Below are 15,894 nucleotides of genomic sequence, written 5' to 3'. Positions count from 1 at the left end.
CAAACATAAAAAAGAAGAAGGGGAGATACGGACGATAGATGTTTGATAGGAAAGAAGGAGCAAACCACACCAGAGCACCCGCCAACCACCTACAGTACAGGAAAGAAGCAAGACAGATAGAAACAACAGAGAGAAAGAAAATAAATAGGACCAGCACCCTCCAACCACCCGCCACTCAGTGTTTCACAATGAAAAAGTCAATGATGTAGAGTGTACAGAAGAGAAAAAAAACCGAGTAGCAAACAAGCTAAAAAAATATCACAAAGAAACTCTTTGCTTCAGTGCACCGACCAAAAAACTTTATTTTTCCTTTCTGGATTTTTGTCAAGATAATTGATTGGACTAATATAAGAGCATATAAAAATATGCAAAACTATAATATAAAATTGGCCCACATTCAAGACAACGGTTCATGTTCTTTTGGCCTAGCTTGAATGAAGAACATGACATGAATCTGATTACAGAACCAGAAAAAGGCAACATTCACTCTTTGACTCAGAGACAAGTACAATTGAAAATAAGACTAAACAGAATATTTTTTACAGTCTTTATTGATGAATAAACAAATGAAACTTTTCAAGTCCCAGAAAGACCACTCATACTTCATTTACCTTGTCGTCAATATTTTAAATTCAAGTGTTCAAAAATCCTTCTGGTCGATCTATACATAAGCCACTGTGCTTATTTGTTAGTTAATGAAATCTTTTCTAATGCAGTGTTTGCCAACCTGGGCCACATCGTCCACTAGTGGGTAATTTTGTAATTTTGGCGGACGCTGGGGATTATCTGTAAGGTGTTATTTAATGCACCCCTTGGAAATTATACCCAGAGGTGGGCCATCAAAAATGTTTGCCTCTTTAATTTGAAGATGGCAAAAGTGGGCGCTGGTTAGAAAAGGGTTGACAAGCACTGCTCTAACAACAGTGCCGAAATCACTAATGTGTGTGTGTGTGTTTCTTCTCTAAAAACAAACCTTTCAACAAAGAAAGCACAACAAACATGAAAAGTGCACAACGACTGGATTTTCCACAACTATTCTGACAACAACAAAATATTCCATTCAATTACAACACACACTAAAATCCTGAGATTGTGACTTGTATTCCCATATTTCTATAATAACAGACACTGTGCTCTCTATCGCTCTATCTATCTCTATCTCTATCTCTATCTCTCTCTCTCTCTCTCTCTCTCTCTCTCTCTCTCTCTCTCTCTCTCTCTAACATGACAAAGTAACACTAAACGAAAGCAGCAGAGCCTACACAACAACATCATTATATTCAACAAACTGATTTATAATACTAATACTCTATTGCGTAAGGAGAAAAAATTAACTCCAAAAAAAAAAGAAAGGTCAGGAACTTTTTCACATCCAACCAAACGATGATGGTCATGCGGGGCATTTATATAACACAATGGCTTGCATATGTGAGGCAGTGTGGTGAAATCAGGCGCTCGTCAAAATAGTCAAAGAGAAGAAACTGGCATTTTTCGGCAGGTTTGGAAATTTTTACCTAATTTTTGTTTTTTGGCTCAACACTTTTCATGCCCGTTAAAGAACATGATTTCTGTGTGGATTTTACTGAAAAACATCGATTAAAGGCACAAAAAATGTTAATTTCCAGTTTCCACGTTCTCTCAATCTAATGATATATAGCAAATTTTTGGCAGCAAAATTTTCTCACTAATTTTATCTCTGAAACTAGGCGACCCCACCTCCTTCAATTGCAAATATTTTGACTTCTATTCAACATAGATGGATATTTTTTCACCAAAAGAAAGGCAATTGAAAAACCTAGCTTTAAGTTGATACCAATAACCCCATATATGCCCAAAAATTGACGAGCACCTGATTCCACCATGTCGTGACATATTTGGCCGTATCACATTCGTTCGGCGACTCCCTCCACTCCATCTGATGCACATGCGCCGTGACATTTGCAACTTTTACGTATCGTATTTGACGGCGTAACAAAGAAATAATTGTATTTCAAGTTTACCTCCACAAGGTGAATCCTATTTTTAAATGCCATCTCCTGTATTCGTACTTGATTACACAACCTGTGTGTGGGTGGTTGGCGGGTGCCCTGGTGTGGTTTGCTCCTTCTTTCCTATCAAACATCTATTGTCCTAATCTCTCCTGCTTCTTTTTTGTGTAAGTTACTCTATTGTAACACATCTATTCTTCAGAACCTTTAAAAAAAAAAAATGGCCAGTCAATACAAAACCGTGCTTTACTTTACGAACCATACCAAGAGCGAAGCCAAAGTCTTCCTCAAAAGCAAAACAAAACATACACAAAAAGCAACAACAAAAACAAAAACAAAAAAACACGGAATGGCTTGAGCAACAAAGCAGCACGTATGTTCCTGGTGCATTCTAATGTGTAAAACAAAGAAAAGAAAGCTGCTTCGTATATATATATTATATCAGCTCATCACATTTTTTTTCATCATTCATGTACCATATTTTTTACATGAATAAAAAAAATGAGTAGCCATTTTTTTTCTCACAGAGGTAATTAAAAAAACATACACATTCATGGACGTCTGAAAGTCGTAATATTTGAGGACAAATATTCACATAGTACACAGATCATAATTGTGGTTGCGTTCAACATAAAATTGGCAATCGAAATCGAGTACAAAAGAGTAATCTAAAATAGAGAAACAAAAAAAAACAACAAAAGCTTCCAAAAAAATGACATTCATCTCAACAAAGTCACAACAATGCCCAAAACAAGCAACAAGCAATGAGGACAGAGTCTGCATATTTTCAAATCAAGTTTTGATTCTATTTTTTTCTTTTAAATATAACGGAAAGAAAATGATATGACAATTGGAGTGAAAGACAAACTCATGGCAAAAATAAGTGCTGTTGTTAGTTACAGACATAAAAGAATTTTAAAAAGACTATTAAAATCATCCTATTTAAAATCTTCCCAGATGATAGACAGCAACATTTATTAATTAAGTGTCCCAGAAAATATTGGCGACAAAAATTTCTTAAGTCTACTTTGAAAATTATTACACACAAAACAATCAAGTTTAAACAAACCAAAAACCACCAAAAGCTTTGTGAAATAAAATCCGTCGAAGTAGCCAACTTCAGACAAAGAAAGCTCTCAGCCAAAGTTAAAACGTCCCTTTTCAGATAAATAAGTTAGTCAGAGGGAAAAAAAACATGCAGAAGATTTAAGGGGAAAAAAACAACCACCCCCCAAAAAAACCAAAAAAAACAACCCAACCTAAAAAGAGTTAATCATAGCAGGAAAAAAAAATAATCATCCCTGCCATTATGATCTTCTCAGGCAGCCTACACCAAAGCAAAGTTTTTAAAAAAATAAAAAATTCTGAAACCTTACAAAGACAAACAGTTCCAACAACAAGATCAGAATTCACAGAAGGGAAAAAATTAATAACTGCCATAAATCTGACAAACAGTCATATACATAGTCATTGTATTATGTATCCATATAGATATAAATATATATATACGAAATAAATACACTCGTATACATTTTTATAGAAATAGCATCTTCAGGAACTGACTAGCCGAGAAACAACATCTAAGTCAATCATTACACTCGACACACACATCATAGTGGACAAGCTGTTCAAATGTACCTTACCCACAAAGGAAAATTTTATAGGAGAGAGAAAAAAACCCAACCTGTTTCATTCTTTTAACATTAAAATTTGTACTGCACACCTGCATTATGTACTTTTCCTGGCTTCTTTTTTTTTCAACATTTACAATTTGAATTTTGACAAAAGATTTCTTATTTCTCCATAGAATTTGAATTTTGACAAAAGATTTCTTATTACTCCATAGAATTTGAATTTTGACAAAAAATTTCTTATTTCTCCACAGAATTTGAATTTTGACAAAAGATTTCATATTTGTTGAACACATGAACTGGTAAGACTAAGAGTACCAAACAATGAGAAACTGCAATAAAAAAAATAATTTAAAATTCCAAAACTTTGAGCTTTGTACATTTTAACAGCAGGCCGACGATGTATAAAAGACTTTAAACTTTCTGTTCTTCACCTCTGGACAGAAGGACACAAACAAACAGCTCAAGAAGAACAAAGACAAGGAGGTGAATAGATATATATATCTATGTACAACGAAGCAGTTCACAGCTTGATTGCACTGCCACAAACCAGGACAGGAAAATGAGCATACAGTAAAACCTCCATACAACGTATTCCCTTTGGACCCAAGACTTTCAACTTCTTCTTAGCTGCTGTACGTTACAGCCGAAAAAAGAGTAAAAATGCTAAATGGGATAAGGGACTTCAGAAAGTGAATACTTCGGTGTAGCTTATAGGCGACAGTACGTTTTATGACGTGTACGTTATACCGAGGTTTTACTGTATTTGGAACTTCTAAATCCACAATGTTATTGGCATGACTTGGGCATCTTTAATACACTGTTTAGTTTACTCAGTTCCAGGATAAATTACAAAGTTTAAGAGTATAAGAGTGACAAAAATCTTTTTTTTGAAGTAAAGAATTTGGAACATACCTATGCTTTTGGGAGAAGAAATGAAATCAGATGACTCAAGGATTTGGAACATAGTCATCCTGTAGTGAGAAGAAAGAGCACATCATTTTTGTGTGGGTAAAGTGCTTGAATATAATACTAAAAAAATTAGATTCTACAAAAATTCACAGTCCTTGCTGGATACTCACAATATACAACAGTTCTGATCTTGGTCATGGGCAAGAAGATAAGGTGGAAACAACAAGGCAGGGGTACAAGAACACTGGGTACATATTGCAGGCAGAAATTGTCAGCATCATTCCAAAATGGCCTCCGTCAATTTGGGTTGGGTTGGTGGGGGTCCAGATAAAGCTGTTATTCAAATAAAGACACTCGGGGGTATCTTACAAAATAGTTTCGTTATTTCCTACCTACTTTTTAAAATTGGAAAAATCAAGAAAGAGTGCGTAAGTCATGGCTCTAATTTCAGCACAATCTTTGTCTTCAGATTTTCTCGTAACTCCTAAAAAATGACAGACTTTCATAGGCAACTGTGGAATGACACTGACTAAATGCACAAATAGGAAGAGCCATGTATAAATACAAGTCACAGTTACGTCTATTTGGAATACAGCGTTTTTCAAATCCACACAAAATATCAAATGCAGTGAAAATGAAAACGGCCATAGCAATAGCACAGTAATTATCTACAATACCAGCACTCGTCCTGAAAAAGAAAAATGCACGTCATGACAACTTTTTTAAAAGTCATTGACAGCATAAACTGAGATGCCCTACGGAAAATTCTTGCAATTTATGGCATCCCAACAAAAAAGAAACGGTTTATAAGATCATTCTATACCAAAGCAAGCTGCTGTGTCCGAGTTGAAGGAGAACCATCTACACCTTTTGAAGTAAATTCTGGTGTTAGACAAGGCTGTATATTATCACCTGTACTTTTTGGAATTGTGATTGATTTTGTAATGAAAACCACAACTCGAGTTCCAAACTGAAAGAGGTTGTTGGTCCACCCTCTCCACAGCCACTTCTCGGAAAACACGGCACAGGAACTTTATGCTTTCTGACATTGTGGACTTAACAAAAGACCGGATTAAGCAAGAAAAAACTAAATTCCTTCCCAACAGGAACATAATATGTAATTACTATTAATATTGTAATCAAAAGCTTATCTCATCTCCTAACTTGCATGCAGTCTTCTGTTACATCAGTGTTGGCCATGCTGCTAGCCATTGAGAAACTTAAAACTTTCTCGTAGTGTTTCAAATTGTTTATTTCTTTGATAATACAGCACCAGAGGGTGGGGTGGCGGAGTGGTTAGTGCGCTCGCCTCCGAAGCGAGAGTCCGGGTTCGAGCCTCGGTTCGGACATGGATTTTTTTCACCCCCTCCTGCCCACCCAGCAGTAATGGGTACCTGACTTCAGGTTCTGGAAGTAAAGGCGGCGTGGAAAGGAAATGGCCACCCTACCACAAAATGCCGAAGACCCAGGAAGTTGTCTCACTAACAAGGCAATCCCCAATGTTAAAGAGTTAAGCACCAAGGAACGGGTAATTGTAAGACAAAACTATAGTGTGGGACAGTTCAGGAAAATAAATATCCAAAGGAAACAAAAGGCAGAGGAGTGAAAATGTATCAAAACGTCCTTTCAAAATCCAGGCTTTAGGCTTCTACATGAAACCTCATTCCTGGCAAACGTTAATAAAAAGACAGAGAGATCATGAGACAAAACTATATGAGTAGTTATCGATAACTTAATTATTTTCCCTTCCTAGAAACATCTAGGCTTTATGAACCAGTCCAACCAGATATACCCCGCAAAGCATGTCAAACGTCATTCATGAATAGTTTAGAAAAAAAGACAAAAAAAGACATGAAACATAAAATTAAACACACAACACCGGCTAAGTTTTGTGGCAATAGCCAACTGATGACATGTGCATAAAAAACAACATCAAAAGAATACAAGACGAGAGATATTATATATAACGCAGAATTACAATGTCATCACAACTGTTCCAATATTCCCAAAAATTACAGACATCATCATCATCATCATCATCATCTAAAACAAATAACACTGAGAAAGAACATTGAAATCTTGTTATCATCAGACTTGTTCATCACAGAATTGAAGTACACAATTCTTTTGGTTTAACAAAGCAATGGAGTCAATTCAATATGTGAGGGGAAATAAATAAATAGATGGATCCTCTCTAATTCCACTTCTGGTTCATGATATTATATTCAGTCAAAATAAGCGACGCGGTATATATACTGATAGAAAGCAACGTCTGGACTGGTTCTAGACTTTTAAGGCTGAAAGGATGTCAGATCCACTTTTTTAAAATGCTTTGGTCCAATCCAAACGAAATTTAGTAACCAAACAAGGCAGTATGCAGATTGAAAACACCTTCAGGACTGATTGTAGTAAGATACTAAGGCTGAGAAGATATGAAATCCACCTTTTTAAAAAAAATGCTTTGCCACAATCCAATTATGCAAGCAGCTCAAAGCAAAGAAAGTTTTACGTACAGAAACCAAAAGCCGCAACAACTGCGGACTGATGTACACACACCTTTTTTAATTTTTAATCTCAGACTACACCTCCCACTTTTACTTTTTAAAATCTAATTCTTAAACTACATAGATCTACTCTTTCTAGTTCTAGAATTTCTCGGTAAAAGATTTTTTTTTTTTTCAGTGACCAGGACTTTGCCACACAAAGTACCGTGAATGAAACCTCAGACGTTGAGAGAGAAAGGTATACAGGGTGGTCTAACAACTAATTTTTTTTTTTTACTAAGAACAATCTAGAGATCAACTACCCCCCGGGGTAGTGCCACTGACTGAAGAGTCTACTTTAGGCCAAGACTTTTCCAAGAATTTTGCAAATTTTCCAAAAAATTCAAGAGTTTTCCATGCCTTGGAAAATGATAACAAAATTCCAAGAATTTGTTCAGTCTTCCAAGATCCGTACGGACCCTGAATGATATAATTCAACACTGAATGAGCAACAAATCCCGCCCTAAAGTGTAAAAACCTTAAGCCACTCTCCTGAAGAGTCCTTAAAAGTCTCTGTTGTTTCATTTGATTTCATTTACAAGTACTCATCACATTAGCAGAAATGATACCATACCCTCTTACTCTTACTGTGAGATCAGTCTAAGATTGAAGGATGTACAAGAAAGAATTGAGATCAATTATAAGCGAAATGCCCCAAATTTTACTAACAATGCTTGAAGAAAAGAACAAGTTTAATTTCCTAGCGTTGCAACAGTAATTATTTCAATGACAGATGAATAAATTGATATGCTTAGTATGCATAACGAATTTTCAATTCATGAAATATAATTAGCATTTGTATTTTTTAGTAAAATCCTGAAGATTTTTCAAAGCCTTGAAGGTAGCCATGACCGCGTTTAATACCAGAGGGTATCGTAAAATCTTCTCACAAAGTCCAAGGCATGCATGTTGTTGCTTGTTGTTTTCAAATCCCTTTAGCTGCGAGCATTTCGCTCTTGGCAGTGAAAAAAGGCATGCAAAGCCGGTTACAAATTCCTTTCTTTTCTTCTTCTTCTAAAGGTGCTAAGACAGTTTATGTGATGATTAATGCAATATATATAACAATCATACACAATAAAAATTACTGGTGACAACACTTAAAACTGAATTATAAATAAGTTAAAAACTGCTAATCTCTAATATACAAGTGGGTGGCATCCTGGTGAAATCAGGCTCTCGTCAAAATAATGAAATCGAAGATATCGACATGCTTCCGCCCATCAGGCCATTTTCATCAATTTTTATCTTCTTTTTTTTGGCTCAACACTTTTTAAATTAAAAAACTATTTCTGTGTCGATTTCACAGAAAAAGGTTGATCAGGTGCAGAAAATACGTAAATTTGCAGCTTCCAAGGACACTCAAGCTTAGGCGGCCTTCTTACCTGTGATACCAGGACCTGCACCTACCTCAATCACAAATATCTTGACTTCTGTTCAAGATAGATACTTCTTTCATCACAAGCAAGACAAATGAACAAACTTTTAAAAAATATATCAATATCAAGATAAATGGGTATATCTTATTTCCTCAAAAGCAAAACAAATGAACAAGCTTTAATAATTAAGATGACACTTCCAACCAACTCCACACACGCCACAAAAATTGATGATTGACGAGCGCCTGATTCCACCGAGTTGTGACACCACGAATGAGCTGCGGCGCGTCCAGTCATACCAAAGATCGTACATAACAAGACAGTTCACTCGGCTAAAACAAGTGTCCACGTAAGTCCACCCATTGCTTCAGACGGCGCTGCAGTCTTTGTTTTGAAGCTCTCTTTCGTTTCTCCAGAAGAAGAATAGGAATAGCTCAGTTTGTAAGTTCCACTTTAATTGTAGGGTAACTCTGATCGCAGCAAAGTCCTCACTTTTTCAAAGAGGACGCCACCAAATTCTAAGGAAGGACACTTTTTTAATTGGCTCAAACTGAGGAGTGAACTATCTTGTTACGTACGATCTTTGGTCATACAGACAAACAGACAGTTGCTGCGGTTAGGCAGAAGACGTGGTGCCGTTCCCGATGAGGCCGCGGAGAATGAGCTTGTCCCGCAGCATGGTGAACACCTGGACCTGCTGGTCCGGTCGCAGCATCAGCACGCTCTGGACAATGTTCTGGGGGTTGGCCACCCTGGGCGAAGTGAGATGAAACGTTTGTTGGTTGGTTTGTTTGTTTTTGTAAGAGAATGAAGATGAGGAGCGGAGCATGTATGGAAATATCCAGAGTGCTTTGACGTTGTTCCCAGGATCAAGTAATCAAGTAATCAAGAAATGAGAAGAAACGTTTGTTGGTTTGTTTGTTTGATTTTCGTAAGAGACAAAACAAGAAGAATGAGAAGCAACACTTGTTTGTTTGTTTTAGTAAGAGACAAAAGGAGAAGAATGAGAAGCAACATTTGTTTGTTTTTCGTAAGAGATAAAACAAGAAGCAACATTTTGCGACCTCAGTGCTTTCTTGTTGTATTTCCATTTTTTTTAAACATTGAAAATGTAACTTCTTAACGCTTTGCAAAAATAGTTTTTTGGCTCTCCTGAACATTTTACAAAACTGGATATACTGTCTTTTAAAACGAAACTCCAGAACTTTAAAGGCATTTGTAACACAACTGAGTCAAATATGTGCCTAAGATTAGAGATGCTACTAGAGAGTAACATAAAAAAGGAGAGATCAGGATGATAGATATTAGATAGGAAAAAAGGAGAAAAACCACACCACAGCACCCGCCCACCACCCACAAACAACATTGGCCACAGACATAATTTATATCCTAGATATTTAAACCGTTGAACTTGCTATGTGATACTTAATTTTTGTCTTTTAAGTTCTTTCAATTAATTTAACATCATGATACACATGAAAATCTGAAATATTTGTAACAAACTTGACAAAGAGAAAAAAGACTTACTTGACAAAACTTGAGTAATACACATGGACAAATGTGGCCATCAGAAACTGACAGTCAAAGCGGTCCATGATGCCACCATGCCCTGGAATTGTGTCCCCAAAGTCCTGAGGACAAAAGAGGGGAAACAGAGGATTTTAGTTTTAGTTGGGAGTTTTACGGCACTTGCAACACAATAAGGTCATATATAAATGCCGAAGATTAGAGGTGTTACAAGAGAGTAACAAACACAAAAAGAAGGAGGGAAGATAAAGAACATAGATGTTTAGTTTTAGTAAGTGTTTTACGGCACTTGCAACACAATAAGGTCATCATATAAGTGCCGAAGATTAGAGGTGTTACAAGATACAAGAGAGTAACACAACACAAAAAAAGAAGGAGGGGAGATAAAGACGATATATGTTTCATAGGAAAGAAGAAGCAAACCACACAAGAGCACGAAAACAAAAAGAATAACACAATCAAACAATGCTATTTTCTCAAACTGGTCACACAACTTTCTGGAGAAAATTATTTTTATCGCAAAATAATAAAATCCCACAATATGTCTCGCAAAATTACATCAAAGATATTCCTTGCTGTATGATAATAACATAAAGTCGAAAAAAAAAAGAGGGTTTTCAGAGTTAACCTACTCAGTACCATAACGGGCTTCCGTCTTCATAAGCCTAGTACCATTACGGCCGTAGCCGGCCGCGCGCTAGTAGCGTTGTTTCTAGGGAAGTGTACACGCTTGGTAACCATCGTATTTAACCCGCATTTCGACCAATCAGAAAATAGATAATCATTCTCTCCTTGAGAGCAGCAGGGACATAACTCTGGAAATTTTAGTTGGACTAAATTCAATGTAAACAAACCAGTTCACACGGGTCGCGCAAGCTAAGATCGAGCGTTCTTCACAAGCCGCCGGCATCGCGTTCAGACTGATTTAGGTGACCTTTTGGATAATTTTAATGAAAATAACAGTGCTGGGGGAGAAAACCCACAGAATAGTAGCAATTGAAGTGAAAGTGACATTGATGGTGATCTAATTGTGCCTTTGGGGGGTGATTCGGACAATGAGAATGAGGTCAATGAGGAGCATATGACTAGATCTAGATCTAGATCTAGATCTACAACTCGGCTGATTTGATCTTCAATTATGAAATACAGTCAACACACACAGTAAACAAGTAATTTATAAATTAAAATTTATTCATTTGAGAAGAACTTGTTTCAAGATTTTTTTTGATCAATGGATTGGTTATTTTATAATGATTTTTTTTAAAATACCCACTACATCACAAACATGGATTTATTCCCCTTTGCGTGGTCCTGAGCCATCTTCCCACTGGAAATCCAGTGGTACTGAGTGGGTTAAACAAGATCTTACCTTGATTTTGAAAGCCCTCTTGAAGCCACTGGCAAAGAAGCCTCCGAACGGTCCGATAACGGAGGCGAAGATGGACATGGAGATGGAGTGCAGGATGAAGGGATACAAGCTAACGGTCGCCTTCTGGAACCCAAACTAGATGAAAAAGGACCAAAAAGAAAAGTTCATTAGATTTCTAAATTTCATCATCATCATCCAGTGTCAGATCTGTGACAGACATCGGCGATCATGGTTCTCCATTCATTCCTTTGCTCGGATGCTCTTAAAAAAGCTACGTTTCCTTGATCTTTCCCTGTTACCCATTTGATTAGGTTCCCGAAGTAGGTTGCTCTGGGCCTACCCCTGCCTCCAGCGAAAGCTAGATGTTCAAGACCCTTATGTCTATTCAGGTGTCCCAAAAATTGTATCTGTTGTTTCCTGATTGTTTTTAACACTGAACGCCCTACGTGGGCTTCATCAAGCACTGTTAAAAACAAAGAGGAAACGACAAATTCCATAAGATATGTAAATTTAGCCCCTAATGCAATGCCTGTGACCTCCAAGGAGGGGCATATGAGTCAAGTTTTTTACTTTATGGAAGACCATGGGTTTGTTTCTCTGGATACACAGGTATTTGGGGGAGGAGGTAGGGGTTTCTTTAGGGGAGGGGGGGGAGTGTGAGTGTGTGTGTGTGTGTGTGTGTGTGTGTGTGTGTGTGTGTGTGTGTGTGTGTGTGTGTGTGCGTGGGTGTGTCTGTGTGTTTGTGCCTGCATGTGTAGGGGGAGGGGGGGGGGGGGGAGAGACAACTATCTAGATGTTTATGATACCATGTGGTAAATCTACTGTGAATTTCAACGCCTTCATGAGTTTAAAAGATCTTACATATTTCCATCATTGTCTCCATTCTTTCTCCAAAAACTTAACATGAGTTTAGAGGCAACAGTAAACGCCCAACCCTCTCCAAAAAAAAAAGAGAAAAAGAAAGGAAAAAAAGGCAAAAATTTGTGAAAACTGATCTAAGTTTCATCCCTGAAAATCATACTGTACATTTTTCCCCCCGCCAATGTCGACAACTATCTTTAACTTTAAGTAAAAGTCTTACGGCACTTAAAACACAATAAGGTCATATAAGTGCCGAAGAATAGATGTGTTACAAGAGTGCAACATACACACAAAAAAAAAAAAGGAAGAAAGATTTAAAGGACAATGGATGTTTGACAGGAAAGAAGAAGGAGCAAAAAACACCAGAGCACCCGCTAAGCACCCACAACGACCATCTGGACTATCCTCCGTACCATTTTGCCAACCACCCACCCACAACAACTATCTGGACTATCCTCCGTACCATTTTGCCAACCACCCACCCACAACAACTATCTGGACTATCCTCCGTACCATTTTGCCAACCATCCACCCATGACGACCATCTGGACTATCCTCCCTACCATTTTGCCAACCACCCACCCACAACGACCATCTGACTATCCTCCATACCATTTTGCGAAAGGTCTGCACCGCCTCGGGGAGGCTGTACTCGGAGATGACGAACACGTGGGAGCGCTCGCAGTCCATGGACAGCCCCTCTGTCGCCTCGTTGTAGCTCACCGGGCACACAAAGTAGTCGTACTGCAGCAGGCAATACGACAGCTGGGAGGAAAAACAAAACGGAAACAAAAAGAATATGACAGCTGGCCAAAACAAAAACCAAAAATTATGACAGCTGACCAAAACAAAAAATAGAAAAAAAGAAACCCCCACCCAAAAACATGGGTCGTAAGTCCATCCAGTCTTCAAACATTAAATCAAGTTCAAAATCATATATTATGTGACGACGAGTAAGACCAAAACTTCGAACAGGAAAAATGATATCATCAAAACACGAAGTTAAACCCAAAATTAGTTTTAGTTTAGTTTTTAGAAAGAATCTTACGGCACTTGCAAGCACTGTAAGGTCAAATAAGTGCCGAAGATTAGAGGTGTTACAAGAGAGTAACATACACAAAAAAGAAGGAGCAGAGATAAGGACGATAGATGTTTGATAGGAAAGAAGAAGCAAACCACACCAGAGCCCCCGCCAACCACCCATATAGCAGGTTTGACTGTAAATATAAAGTCAAGTGCTGAAGAACCTCATCATCGTTTTATTTCCATTCCACAGCACTTTAAAAAAATTATGGATTCTAAATTCCAAACACTTGTTAAGATCAGGGACGCCATTAGGATTTTGTGAAAATACCTTAAAATTTACAAAGTTGCATTTGCAAAGAAGCAAAACGACAGAATAAACACAACTAATTTGGAGTTAAACAGAAATCAAATGTTGTGAGCAATAATCAGATTTTTTTTTTTCCTCAGTGAAAATTACGTAGCTAACAATACTAATGGCAACATTGGAAAACAAAATCCCTGTAAAAAGAATAGATACTCAAGATGACTTCCTTCTATAGCCTTTAACATTTTGTCAGTCCCAGATCTCAAAGGTTATTCGGAACCTTCATCGTCACAATCAAAAAACAGGCAGGCAGACTTACCATAATACCAAAAATGATGGTAGAGAAAGCTCCTCCAATGAAGCCCTCCCAAGTTTTCTTTGGAGAAAGTTTGATCAGCGGTGTTCTTCCAAAGAAGAATCCAAAGATGTATGCCATAATATCATTGCAGATGATCATCGACACTGGAACAAGAAGCCTGGAAAAGACAAAGGAAAGAGAACCCTAAAGAACATTTATCAAAGAGGCAGACTTCGACAGATGCAGAATTGGACAGAATACAAAAGGATGAAAACTTGACACTTCAAAGGTAGTTGACCCGGAAAGTCGAAATTTGACACAATTTCAGTCAAAATTGTCCAAGACGGCACAGCCACCCACTGAAGAGGAGAAAAGTGGTTCTCTTAGACAGGTTGGCATCTACGACAGTGTTGTTGTAATATACCCCCCCCCCCCCAAAAAAAAATGTTAGGGGGGAGGGAAGTGAAAAGCTGTCACCGTGGTTTTATGGAAAAAAAATTCTGAAATTATGCAAACTGAGCCCAAAAATGTGAAATTATGCGATTCTGTTAATTTTAACAAAGAATGATAAACGAAAATAATCAGAAATTATGCAAAAAAATGATCGAATTTTGCTAAATTAAGCGGGGTATATAAAACTGCGGGGACAGGAAAAATCTTTTGTGATGTGATTGTGTTGACCTGGTGGCCCTTAGAGTAGAGCAGGTTTGACTATAGATGTAGATAGATGACAGCTCTGGTGAAAAGTTAAAGTGATCACTGCTCAAGTGAGGTTTACACTTTTAGTTCACACGGTGTATGTACTCTCTCTAAACTAGGCTCATTTCTGCATGCATTCCACACATGAAAAAGCAACAACAAAAATTTAATACATTTTTTCAACACATGAATATTATCCAACTTTCAGTAGGTGAGGTTCTTAAAAGTAGCTCTCTCTCTCTCAGTGTATCGAGAAGCCAGGAGGGTCAGTATGAGTTCGAGTGAAGAGAGGCACATTGTCACAATTATAATGGTCAGACGGTGCTGGGAAGAAGCAAGACAGACAGATAGACAGAAACAAGAGGGAGAGAAAAGAAGTAAGATCTTGCATTTGATGAAAAAAGATAGCCTACCCATTTATCTTGATATTGATATCTTTTCAAAGTTTGTCCGTTTGTCTTGCTGGTGATGAAAGAAGTATCTATCTTGAATAGAAGTCGAGATATTTGTGATTGAGGTTGGTGCCCGTCCTGGTACCAGAAGTAAGAAGGTCACCAAAGCTTGGAAACTGCAAATTTACATATTTTCTACCATCAGCGGTGCTCTCCAATCACCCACGCAAGGAGAGACAGAAAAAAAGTAATTTGAACAAAAATCAATTAACTTTAATAAACTTAATGAAAAAAGATTCACAAATAAAGCAAAAGACAAACTTACCAAATAAGACCTTCCAGAACATTCTGGACAATGAAGTGAGACTGGACAACAACCAGCAACAACGTGACGTGTGTCCAGCCAAACTGGGGAAGAAAGCGGGGCAGAACAAAATTACTTAATTACTTGATTTCTTGATTCCAGACTTGGGCTCTTCAGAGACGGATGTTATCCACACCTTACTTACGGGTGGTAGAACATAGTTGAATTTGTGTAAAATTATTCTACAATACACTTCCTGCCTGTATTACCTGTATTATCTGTCCTGGGCAACAACGTCATTGCACACCGGACAGGTCCATAAGTGCTCAGTTCCCCCCAGCACCAAAGTCCGCAAGGTATCCATACTGATTGTTCCAGTGGCTGTCTGATTATGGCAACCTCTTTCCTTTCCAGATAATCGTTCCTTTCTTCCTTCTCCCCTCTCTACCCCCATTTCCCGCATCCGATGGTAGCGTGGTGTTCTGCTGTCTCCATGTCTTCTTCATCCCCCCGCAACTTTTTCTCCAGGGTCTTCAACACTTCTCCTTTGTCAAATTTCACCTCACCATCAACCACGGCACTGCCTGCCAGCCTATCAGCTAAGCTTTATTGATGTCACAACTTGAGACAACAAGAACAATACTAATTTCTCAGTTACCCCCCC

The 15,894-nt window shown here is 37.8% G+C and overlaps 1 protein-coding gene across 1 annotated transcript in view; it reads right to left on the bottom strand.

Annotated features, from left to right (window-relative positions):
• Positions 1 to 2,147: 2,147 nt before the first annotated feature.
• The window catches only part of LOC101863808 (phosphatidate cytidylyltransferase, photoreceptor-specific), a 24,965-nt gene continuing 11,218 nt past the window's right edge, over positions 2,148 to 15,894 (bottom strand). Inside the window, exons 6-11 of the mRNA XM_005096583.3 lie at positions 15,252 to 15,334; positions 13,857 to 14,013; positions 12,820 to 12,972; positions 11,347 to 11,481; positions 9,978 to 10,081; positions 2,148 to 9,202 (exon numbers count right to left, since the gene is read on the bottom strand). Of these exons, the coding sequence (XP_005096640.1) occupies positions 9,067 to 9,202; positions 9,978 to 10,081; positions 11,347 to 11,481; positions 12,820 to 12,972; positions 13,857 to 14,013; positions 15,252 to 15,334 (768 nt within the window). The 3' untranslated portion in view covers positions 2,148 to 9,066. The remainder of the gene's footprint in view (positions 9,203 to 9,977; positions 10,082 to 11,346; positions 11,482 to 12,819; positions 12,973 to 13,856; positions 14,014 to 15,251; positions 15,335 to 15,894) is intronic.

This window comes from Aplysia californica, unplaced genomic scaffold (assembly GCF_000002075.1).
Source record: "Aplysia californica isolate F4 #8 unplaced genomic scaffold, AplCal3.0 scaffold00132, whole genome shotgun sequence".
NCBI classification, from domain to species: domain Eukaryota; kingdom Metazoa; phylum Mollusca; class Gastropoda; order Aplysiida; family Aplysiidae; genus Aplysia; species Aplysia californica.
Note: the sequence above shows the minus strand (reverse complement) of the source record. Positions and strands in the feature narration are given on the sequence as shown.